General features: G+C 45.6%; 1 protein-coding gene across 1 annotated transcript in view; it reads right to left on the bottom strand.

Moving 5' to 3' along the window:
- Positions 1-12,489, bottom strand: part of ADCY9 (adenylate cyclase 9) — a 264,451-nt gene that overhangs the window by 114,855 nt on the left and 137,107 nt on the right. The window contains exon 2 of the mRNA XM_019507552.1: positions 1,507-1,679. Within this exon, the coding sequence (XP_019363097.1) occupies positions 1,507-1,679 (173 nt within the window). The remainder of the gene's footprint in view (positions 1-1,506; positions 1,680-12,489) is intronic.

Consider the following 12,489-nt stretch of genomic DNA (forward strand, 5'->3'; position numbering starts at 1 on the left):
GGGAGGGAGGGAGGGAAGAAACTGACGCCCCTATAGGGAGGGTGGAAGAGAGCTGGGCAGGGCTGGGGCTGCCACCCAGCTAGGCAGTGTGTGTGGCTTGGGGCCCAGGGCCCGGGGCCGCAATGTGCAGCTACAGGACCCCAGTGGGGAGCTAGATGGGCCACAGGTGGCTTGACTAGGGGAGGGTGGCCTCCTGCTGTGGCGTGCACTCCTGGGGGCAGGGGGGACCTGCGTCCCTCAGATCTGTGCGTGGGCTGGGGGTGGGTTCCTATCTTGCCGCCCCCCCCAGGGCCTCCGCAACCCGATGGGCATGACCCAGTGTGGCAGTGCAGGAAAGCTACTTGCAGTTGCGAGCTCTGCACTGCCCTGGCGATACATCCCAACTGCATGGCATGCAGAGACGGGCACAACCTCATGCCATTGCCTTCACTGCAGGGTAGCGCAGAAAGCAGCTTTACTGTGTGCCTGCTGTTCCCTGGCATGCCAGGTCGAGCCCACTGGGCTGTGGAGGCCTTGGGGGAGGGCAGCAGATTGGGAGCTAGAGCCTGCAGCCCATGCCCACTCTCACTCCTGCCCTGCGCACGTATCTGGGGGGTGCAGATCCCCCCCTTTCCCCAGGAGTGCATGTTGCGGTGGAGAGTCGTCCTCCCCACCCGAGCCCACAGCAGGGGGGAGGTGAGCTCTGCTCCTCTGCAGCAGCACCACCTCCTGCCAGGGGCAGGGGGAGCAGGACCTGTTGGTGCAGGGTGAGGGGTACCAGCAAGGCTGCAGGGGCTATGTGTGAGGCCTTTTATTTTAATCATGGATTTGGGGGGTTTTATTAGAGAATTTGCAAGTTTTTATCAGAGAATTCACAATTTTTTAAAAGGGAAAACAAGGATCCCTGCTGATGTTTCATTTTGCTTTTTATTTGGTCCTTTTTTAGTCATGTTATATATAAGAACTTACTCAAATCATGATTTTGTTTTTCACGGAAGCCACAATTTGAGGTGGTTTTTGTGAACAGCAGCATACTCCACGATTTTCAGCAGAATTGGTGGGGGGTGGGGGGAACAAACTTATTGAAAATATGTTGCTCCCAGTAGAAGCCAGCAGTTCTCACAGCCACTGACACACAGAAAGGGAGCCAAGATGGTGGCTGCAACCTCCAACCTCTATGGCTGACTGACCAAGAGGACTGCCTAATCAGTGGAGAGGGGCGGAACCACATGAATGGCAGCCCCCATGGCCAATCATCAGTGAGGGGTGGGGTCTCCACTAGGGCTACACAGCCATTCAGCAGCATAGGGGGGCCTTGCTGTGAAAAAAATCACGAAAATGGTTGCGCGCACCGCAATCAGGCCATAAAATTGCCTGCCTGCTTCATTTATTTTGGTAGGTCCCTAGTTGTATATAAAAATAAACAAGCAAGCAAGCAGCAACTCTTCCAAAAACCTGGCCAATAACTTTGTTAGATGACTAGGATTTTTAAAATATTTTTTTCAACTTTTTTTTTAATGGACTAACCTTCAGTTTTTGTGAGTGCCTGAGAGTCTTCGTCATGTCACCAATGCTCTCCACTGATGGCACTGCCTGTACCTTGGTACCATCCCCTGACTCCAGGCCAGAAAGCAATGCTTGTGCACAACTGCAATGGGGCTCCTTGACTTTCTGACCAGATATCAGGTAAGTCTTCAACCCTAAGGAAAAAATGGTACAATTAGAACAGTAGAAAGCCACTTAATGATCAGCTTTGGGTTTCTTACATATGAAATATAGAAAATAGATATTCTAGATGAACATCACAATTCAGAAATATATAAAAAATAGCTAACTTCAGTTGAATACAAAACTCAAGAATATGGATAACATTAACATTAAGAAGTTACCAATTAGAATTGTCTATTGTATTTGGAAATGGAAGATGCATTGTTTAGGATTGTTCAACAAACCACTGTGCAGTTTATGGAAAACTGCACATTCCTTATTCTGCTCTCCTGTGAATGGGATTGGAGTCATGAACTTCAACATTCTAATCTCACTTTGGACATTCACACCCTCAGTGGTCCTTAACATGTTTATACCCTGAATTTTAAGTTGCTGACAAGTAGCAGTTCCACTGATATTTATATCTCCCAAGGATGTATTACACATTGACCTAAAAATCAGATTATTGATCTTAACCTCCCTTCCTGCATCTATGCAGCAGAGATAATTTGTACATTGCATACCCACAGAGCAGGGGCAGGTAAATTCTGGCCCATAGGCCAAATCCAGCCTGCCAGGCCATTCTATCCAGCCCGCAGGGCCCCTAAAAAATTTAGTAAATTAGTATTTATTTGTTCCTGGCTGCCTGTCAAAGATGAAAGGAGCCAGGGGCAGTAGGACCCAGGGGGAGCCAGCAGGACCAAGCAGCCCAGTCCCACCCCATCTCCAGCCAATTCCCTGCCCTCACACTGCCAGTACTGAGGGGGTGGGGGGATTGTAGGGAGGTGCAGCATATGTGTGTGTGTGTGTGTAAGGAGGGGCAGAGTGTGTGTGTGTGTGTGTGTGTGTGTGTGTGTGTGTGTGTGGAGGGGCAGAGTGTGTGTGTGTGTATAGGGAGGGACAGAGTATGTGTGTATGTTCGTAGAGTGAGATCCACACACACACCCCACCATACACATGCACCCCCCCACTGTCACAGACTCACACCCCCACACCCACACCTCCCAGCCACCCTCCCCCACACACAACCTCCCATAAACCCCATACCCACCCAAACACCACATCCACACATCCTCAGCCCCCCACAAACCTATACCCTCCACAATATACAAGAATGAGACTTCATTTTAAGCAATTATATACAATCACCTCTGCGTACACTATACAAACACATGTAAACAAAGACAAAAATATATTTTAAATCAATTAATGAATGTTGTAGATGTTTGCTTTTTAGAATATAATTTGGTATTTTTCTGATTCTGAGATGGCAAGCCCCCTTGCTGAAAGGAGTACTTCAGGGGGCAAGGGGAGGGATTAGGGGGAGGGACTTCCAGTCGTAAAATGGCAACCAGGGGGCAGGGCACCTGTGAAGGGGCAGGGCTACCCACGAGGCCCTCGACAGCTTGCCAAAACTTGGTAAGCAGCCCTCCGCCCGAAATAATTACCCACCACTGCCACAGGCATATCGTAAGGGTTAGTTTATGCTATTATTGCTCTGAAAAGGTGAAGTGGTAAATAAATGCTAGAAATTTTAGAGAGGTATAGTTGAATTATAATTAAAGAAGTGTAACACTGGTAAATAATAAATATTATATGTATATTTTTGCAATCATAAAATGATTTGAGACATAGTGGGTGGGATACAAGATCAAACAAAGTCTGGCAAATCCTAGCTTGGCATTGTGAAAAATTAACCAGATCTTAAGCATCCATTTAGAAAAGGAGACCTGAAGACCTAAGTGGTTTATCCTATTCTTAATGTTGCTTATTTTCTCAATATAAAAGTTATGACATTCAAGAACATTCTCAAGGCATGAAGACACAGACAGATGCAAAAGCACTGTGTCCAGGGCAGGGGTTGCTGTCTATTGTTTTCGGCAAACCCTGCCCCTTTCTTCAGGGTCTTCCCCTTATGACCGACTCAGAGTTGCTCCCCGTCGGTTGTACACGTCCGGACCGCCTGCCATGACTTTGATGATCACCTGGTTCAGTGTTTATTGTCCAACGTGTGTCAGTCTGAAGTTGAGACTCCGGGGTCTTTGGGGTGTCCCATGTAGCCGAGGGTTCCGCCGCCCCTACACCTTCGCCCGTTCCACCCAATTAAAGGGACCGCCCATCACATGTGTCCCTCGTCAGTTCGTTAACACAGATTCCACCACGGAAAAGGTAAATAACAACACAAAGTTAACAGCTAGGGTTTCTCACCCACCGGGGGTGGCCTGAGCACCTTGATGGCCCCCTGGGTGTCTCCCTGTCCGCTGTGGGCGTCAGTGCCCTCCCTCAGGTGCTCCTCAGGCCTTTCAGTCCCTTTCCAGGTTCCCTGGGGACCCTCGATCCCTTTAGGCACTGTTGAGGTCTATTCACCTCTTTGCTGTGCTCCTCTATTAAGGTAAATATGGCTCCCGGCTCCCGCCGGGACGAACCGCTCTTCCGCGGCGTCTGCAGTTGCAGGGATGGCAACGCCGGAGGTTCCTGGCTCCCGGACCCGCAGGGGTTTCCCTTACCCCAGAAGACCCGACTCCGGTGCTGGGCTACTTCCCTTCACTCCCAAGGGTCCCAGCCAGCCTTTCCTCCACCGCCGCTTGCTTCCAGTTCCTCCCTGCCGGCGGCAGTCGGCATTTCCTTTATGGGGCCCCGAGCTGCTGCGAGCCCTTCCTCCTGGGCACACCTGCGGAGGGTAAGTAACCTGGCCCTGGGACTTTGTGCCGCGGGGCATACCGCGGCTCTATTAGCGCCACGGCATGGGGTTTTAGGGCATGCCGGCTCCTCTCCTCCCCCACACACTGGAAGTTTACTCTTTGCTGTGACACTTATTTCCAATGGCTTTCCTTCTTTTTATAGCAGTATTTTACAATGTAATACATAATAACGTATTATATTTTGTTGTATTGGTGTCTGTTTTGCTGTGTAGCCTCGGAGCTCTTTGACAATATTTTTGTATATGTGTTTGGTAAACACAATTATCTCCACTTTGACTTCTGGGCCGGGGGGGCTTGTATTATGGTAATTGGGAATTTGTTTAAAAAAGCAGTTTCCACATTCTCCACAACCTTTAACCGCACTGGATTGTGGCTCCTCCACCCTTCATGCTTCCTATACATGGCAAACCATATTAACCAAAAGCAGGTTTTTGCATTTTGCATTAAGAAGTTCTCACACATGGCTCTGTCTCATGTTTTAGTTCTAGTTTGTTAAAATAACTAATTAGTGGCACCAAAAAGAAAACTCTAGTTATAAAAGGCACATCTTACTACCTCCTTTATTCCCTCAACTCCTGCCACACACGGTAAACAAGAGCATAACTCAAAATATTTCATATCAAGAACAGACACACTAATACCCCCATTCTGAAAATATATACATAGATATTTTTGTTATTATTATTACTGTTATTAATAAAAGTAATATAAGCAGAGGTGTTCATGTATTAAAACTAAGCACATTTCAAGGATCAAAGTTTAAGAAATTAAAATGGGAACAATTCTTGTCATTTTTTAAAAAAAATTAACAAAAATGCTTTTAAATTCTGAATCTTTGTAACACTTTCCTAAATAACCTTTTCCACTTACCTATTTTTTTGTTTTTATTTGCTATTATATCTCTGCTATCTTGACAAAATTATATTTGCTTTACTACAATTTGTTGTGATTATATTTGAAAATGAAGCAAGGTAGCTTCTGTGGTCAGTCTAATGAAAGATTTTTTTAAATAAAAGAGGACAACATTGTTCAATAATCCTCTGAAACTGGTTTATTATTTCTGATAACTGGTTGTTAAATTGTTATAAATCTGCTAAGTTCATCATTTTCCCTTTTCATTTACCACTGTAATAGGTTACTAAATACATTTTATCAATAATTATTTTGTCTGGGTCAAAAACATATATATTTTTTCTAGGTAACCTATCTATCAGACCACAACACAGCAGACTAGGTATTGCAGCAGTAGTTCAGTCAATCTGCTAACAAAAGAGGGCAGACTGTTTTAGGTAGAATACAGCTAATATTTGGTGAAGTATTTGTATACCTTGCTGCAAAACAATATGAATCCAAAAATCACAGTAAAGAGAACTGTATGAAATACATTCTCACATTTATAAGGGAAACCATACTTTTTGCTCACTTTAAATAAAAAGTGCTTTAATTTGTTCTGTTCATTTCCTCTCCAACAGATTTATTCTAATTAAGTGTTTAAAACACCACCCTTTGAATTCTGCTTTTCAGTGAGAAGCTACATTGCCAAACTTTATCCTGCAGCTTACTTCATCTGTTTACTGTGAAAGTAAAATCACTTCAATGAGACCTCTCTGGGGCATCAAATATTTGTGAATTTGCCAATCCCATCAGCAGAGATCCTGTATCTGAATGAAAAATACCCTTAATTTATATACTAAATTATATCCTGATTATAAGATGACCCCCAATAATTAGGTGCTATACATGGAAAATGTATAAATCTGTTATAATTTTCCAGGTATAAAATCTAATTATTCGATGTTTGCCTTAAATTTGTGCTCCTCTGACTGCTACAACAGGGAAAATTAATAAGGGGGGTCAGGTAGTCCTTTGCTTTCTGCTTCCGCATAACTTTTTCCCTTAGCAGCCCCTTTCTTCTCTCATTACTCTCAGCCCCCCTGCCCCCCCCCAAATAAAAAAGGATCTATGTGCTAATTAGCCCCCACTTATGACTGGAACTGAGTGTTTTTGCCACAAGTCCTGGGATACTTCAAAAATGTATACACAGATGAGGCACAGGGCAACCTGGTCTGGGGCTTTACCTCACAGAGGGCAGGACCACACTCATCATATGTGCCAGGCTAAAGGAGGGGCTGACATTGGCATGCAATGTTGTGGCTCACCATGACATGAAAGAGTTGGCAGTGAAAAGGACTGTGCTTAATGGGCACAGCTATATATCTTATTCAGATAGGCTATACTAACCTATCTTGTGGTAGGTTCCAATCAGCATTTCTGGCACTGGGGGAGGGTGTCAGAGCTTGTTCCAGCCTCTCCAAGTGTTGACCTGGTACTGGAGTACCTCCGGCCCTGGTGTTTATTCCCTCTTGGGAGAGCAATTGCCCTTATTTATTTTTTAAGGGACACACACACAGACACACACACACACACACACCAAGTTTCCAGCAGCATGTTTACTCAAAGTGGACCATATCTTCTATAGTCATGCTCAATGTTGGCTGCATTTAATCTACTGTCTGTAATCAACTTTACAGACAGACTAACAGAAGGCAGTATTCAGAAGGATAGCCAACATGGCTTCATTATAGGCAGGTCATGTCAGACCAACCTCATTTCCTTTTATGATCAGTTAACTCACCACCTGGATAGGGGAAATGAGTTTGATATCATATACTTGGACTTCAAAAAGGCCTTTGACCTGGTCTCCCACAATGTCCTCACAGTAAAATTGGGAAAATGCAGCCTCGACTACTTTACTCTCTGGTGGCTAGGTAACTGGCTCTGTGCTAGCACCCACAGAGTATTTGTTTGATGGAACTGAGTCATCATGGCAGAAGGTGACCAGTGGCATCCCTCAGGGTTCAGTACTCAGACCAGTGCTTTTCAACATGTTCATCAACAATTTGGATTCCAGTATTAAGAGGGAACTGGCAAAGTTCAATGACAACACCAAACTATGAGGGAGTGTGGTCATGCTTGAAGACAGGCTGGCAATACAGGCCAACCTGGACAAGCTTGCGAGATGGGTGGACCTCAGCCTGATGTCATTTCAAACGGAGAAAGGCAAAATGTTCCATCTGAGGAGAAATAATCCACAACACTTACAGGCTTGGCAGTGCTATGCTTGCCAGCATCACAACTGAATGAGACCTGGGTGTTTGTAAACAACAAAACAAACATGAGCCACCAACATGATGCTGTAGATGGCAGAACTAGTCAAACACTGGCAAGTATCTACCAAGGCATCTTGAGCACGGCTAAGAATGGCATCCTCCTGCTCTACTCAGCCTTGATGAGACTGCAGTTCTACTCAGCCTTGGTGAGACCGCATCCAGTTCTGGGTGCTGCACTTCAGGAAGAATGTAGAGAAGCGCAAGAGAGCCCAAAGGAGGGCCACGCACATGATTAGAGGCCTAGAGACCAGGTCATACGATGAGAGGCTGAAAGACTTGGGACTGTTCAGCTTGGAGAAAAGAAAACTGAGAGGAGACTTGGTGGCAGCCTATAAGTGTATCGGGGTGTACTTCAGGACCAGGGGGGCATCTATTCACCAAGGCCCCTGAGCAGAAGACTAAAAATAATGGGAACAAACTGACTGAAGATTGCTTCAGGCTAGACATAAGGAAAAACTTTGTGAGTCGAGGGTCTGGAACAGGCTCCCCACAGAGGTGGTGCAGTCACCCACCCTGGCAATCTTCAAAAAGCGTCTTGATGCCCATCTTGCTGGGGTCATCTGATCCCAGCAGTCTTTCCTGCCCAAGTGCGGGGGGCTGGACCCGATGATCTGTAAGGTCCCTTCCAGCCCCCAACTTCTATGAAACTATGAAAGAGTTCAGATGAGATTAAGAATTTAACTGTCTTCTGCCATCTATGGGGTGGTCATAGTTTTCACACTCCCTATATAGGGAAAGGCATAAATCAAATAACTGAAGTGTCCTGAATCTCACAAACAGGATGAATAACTGCACTTAAAAACAGATGACATTCTTTATCTGAATATAAGGGAATCAATAAGCAAAAAACTGTCATCGCTGAAGGCACATGCAATTACTACCAGAAAAACTTATGGACTGAAAAGCATGAAGAAAATTTCTTCTTAATCTCAACAGAAGATCCTGCACAACCAGTCAGCCTCTATGTGGGAAACATCTGGCTTAACTACATTGTCAAGGGGTGTGTCTGACTATTTGCACATACCTGAATTATTCTACTCACTGTCCTAAAAGCAGATAAAAATACTTCACAAAACTAAAGGAAACTGCCTATTATCAAAGCTTTGAGTTCTTAAATAGAAGATTTATTACTATTTCTTCAATAAATAGGAATATACTCTATACCCATGCTTAGACCAATACCCTTTCACACACCAGGAGCAGGAAAGGAAGGTGAAACAGTGCTCCAAAACACTGATGAATGTAAACCTAAGGTGGCCAAATTATTCCTTTTATGAATTATTGGACCAAATCAATTAATCAGATTCATTCAAGCTTACCTTTCCTACTTGGCATTTCATTAAAAAATAAATAAATGAATCTGTAAAGAAGAGTGAGGTTTGGCAGGCTAGAGGACTTGGGTACCTAGAACAAAGTCTGGGAAGCTGAGGATGTGAAAGGTAATTAGCCAAGTTAGTCTGAAGCCAGACTATATTGTCACCTAATTGGCATTCCTTTGATTGTCACCTACAGGCCCCAGCTTGGACACATCATTAATTAGTTCCAAGCCCTCCTGGAAAAGGATGACCATCTCAAGATAGCCACGAGGGACAAACCTGTCCTGGCTTACAGACAACCCCCTAACCTCAAATGCCGTTTCTCAAACAAAAAATTAACTAACTCCCATCCTAACCAAGGCATCAGATGTTGAAATGGACCCAAATGCCTGCTGTGCCCCCATGTCAGTACAGGACACATCATCACTGAACCAAATAACAGAGTACAATATCTGAGGTTCATACACCTGCAAGCAGCATTATCATTGTCATATATGCCAACATCTGCTTATGCTGTCCCTCTGCTGTCTACATCAGACAGATGGGGCAATCTCTATGTGTAAGAACAAAGGAACACCAATCTGACATCAGCTGAAGAAAGAAACAAAGGCCTGTGACAGAACACTTTAACTTCCTTGGACAATCCATCACTGACCTCAGGATTGCTGTTCTCAGGCAGCAATATTTTAAGAATCAGCTTGAATGGGAAATTGCAGAACAAGAAATCAACCACAAACTGGACTGTTTTAAGTATGGTTTAAACAGGGTCTATGGATTCTTACCCCACTACCTGGATTAGCTTTTGTGACCCTTCTGTTCCTATGAGTTCTTTGCCTCTCCTTCTGCCCCCCTTCTTCTCCCTCCTCCCATCCTACCCTTTGCATTCAAATCACTCCACTTTATACACTGTTCAATTCTTATCTTTTCACAGTATCTGATGAAGTGAGCTCAAGTTCAGTGAAGTTTGTACTCTGGATACTGTATTTACTTAAATCCAAGATAAGGCTGAAAGAGAGCAAGCAAGCAGGAACACGACTGTGGTCTAGTGAGTGAGCACTGCCCTGGATGGGAAAGGATATGGGTTCTGGTCCCTGGTCTCCCAACCCCTGTTCTCAATGCTATTTATCCACTGAATGTAATGCAAAAATGCATACGCAGTCCCATGGACGACTGGTGCCATCTTCGTCAGAGGGGACATGTGCCCCCTCAGAGACTGGGCAGTGTTCCCACCCCACGCAGTTAATCTTGCTGATAGGGAGGCGAGTCCCCCATGTGTAAAACTTACCAACCGGTGAGCGGCTGCGGGGCTTCCAGAAGCGGCTGTGGCCTACATCCAGCACTCACTCCCCAGCCAGTGCTCGCAGCGGGGGCACCTGCCCCTCTTCCCATTGCCTGAGCAGGGAGCAAGACCTGACAGGGGGTGCACCAGTGCTCTCAAGGGGTACACATGCACCCACATGCATTCCCTACATGTCACCACTGCACAGTCCAGGGAGCCTACTGACTGAAGGGCTATCCAATTTCTCAGAGGCTGGAAGCTGCACAGGCCACACCAGCAGGGACTGCACACAGTTCAGGCCTCGTAAGTGCAAGCCATGGAACCCCTGCTGCGGTAACCTGGTGGGTGCTGCTCCCACTGCATCGCAGATGTCCCAGTTTCATCCTCAACTCCCCAGCTGCAGGCTTCCCTGCTGCACCACTGTGCCCTGCCCCACCCCCTGGCATGGGCACAGGAAGTAGTAGAAGCTAGAGGGGGAGCCTGGAGCCCCTGGATGCTGCAGCTGGAGCAATGAGGGTAATGGTGGGTGGGTGGGAGCGGGGGAGGAGGGGAGGGTACAAAATTAATCCTTCATGGGCTGCCAGATTGGACAGTCCCATGTTACTTTGGCAAGGGGAGTACTGGGGGTCTAATTTCTCTCTCTCAAAGCTATTTATTCAATGACTTTTTAATGCAGAAGGCACAAACTGTCATGGGAGCTGGGACTGGAATCCAGGATTTCCCTGTCCCTTCTGACTGTCTTATTCTGTGCCCTAGTAATCTAGTCTGTCCTCCTGTACGTCAGTTGCCACTAAGAACCCCCCCTCCTTTCAACACTTTATCTATATTGGGGGTCAAACTTGCCCCGGGCTGGATCTGGACTGCAGAAGCTCCTCCTAGACCAGATCCATGGAGGCACCAGCAGCTGTGATGGATCCAGGGCCAGGACCAGCAGAGCAGACCCAAGGGCTAGCAGCAGCAATAGCTGGGCATCAGGAGTCCAGGAACAGGCAGCAGCATGGTTCAGGGAAATTGAACGGAAGTTGGGCAATCAAGGGCTGTATCTGCCCTCTTTTGCCCCATACCACCAAAAGCAATGTCGACTGGGGTCTAGGAAGTGCAAATTTTTGTGGCAGGCCATGCTCCACTGGCTATGCCCCCCAACTGCCAGTAGTCTGCCAGATAATCAACAGGCCAGATGGTTCCACAGGCCGGATCCAGCCCATGGGCCATATGTTTAACACCCCTGATCCTAATATGCAATCCACATTTGATGCCACAGAGGAAGGCAAACATTTCTGAGATTGGCACCAATCTGGCCTGGAGGAAAATTCCTTCCTTCTCAAATCAGGCATTCATCTTGACTCAACATAGGAACAAGAAACACCAGCCAAGTACCTGAAAAAGTTCTGTCCCACCTCAAAACAGCACTCTTTCCTGTATAGTGTCCTGCATTCAGCAGTGGCCTTCCCAAATGCATCAAAGAAAAGACAAAAAATTAAAGAAACAAAGCAGTAAATATTTGCTTAATCATGAATTGGAGAAATAACTCCTTCCTAATCCCCACAGACAACTGACTGAAGCATGAGATTCCAGTAATTCTTACTTAAAGGTTGCAAGTGTTCTGACGCTTGAACATGTGATGAAACTGGCTTTTAAAGTGGCTTAATTGCCCTTTTGCACCACTTTAAAGGCATCACTGTTTACACCTGAAGTGGCATACTTCATTTTAATTTCCTTACACTGTATATGTGCAGTGGTGTATTTAGCTTTAAGTGACTTTGCTATGTAGCAAAGTAAAACACATCCAATGTATTTTAGTTTGCTGCATAACAAATGCAACAATACAGCTGGAGCAGGCAGTGGGGATGGTGCATGGGGCACTGGAAACCCAGGTGTGCTTGGGGAAGCTTGGGCTTGGCAGGCTTTCAACACACACTGCACCATCCCCACTGCCTTCTCTGGCCTCCAGCACACCCAGCCACCCTCCTGAATTTTTAGCTTTTATCATTCCCAAAGGCATGAGAATTAGTCTGATTTCCAGAAGACTTTTTGGTTGGTTGTTTTAGCAAAATTCTTATGATTTGAATAATTATTTCAAATAAAAGTTGTGGATATATGATTGAGGAATATACTACATGTACTGACTGCACAATATGGGGATAGGCACTAAAAAGTAGTTAAAGTAAAATTGACAGGCCAGCTTCATTAGACTTGAATGCTGCTTTCTCCCTGCTATCTTGCTGAGAGGCAAAACAGGCTGATAAGTGGGGTCCTGTCCTGCCTATATTCCAGGTTATCAAGCTCTGTGGTTGTTAAAAAGTTGGCAACTTTTACACAAACTGGTTAAACAGCAA

Source organism: Gavialis gangeticus, unplaced genomic scaffold (assembly GCF_001723915.1).
Source record: "Gavialis gangeticus isolate Ggan-Ray unplaced genomic scaffold, GavGan_comp1, whole genome shotgun sequence".
NCBI classification, from domain to species: Eukaryota; Metazoa; Chordata; order Crocodylia; family Gavialidae; genus Gavialis; species Gavialis gangeticus.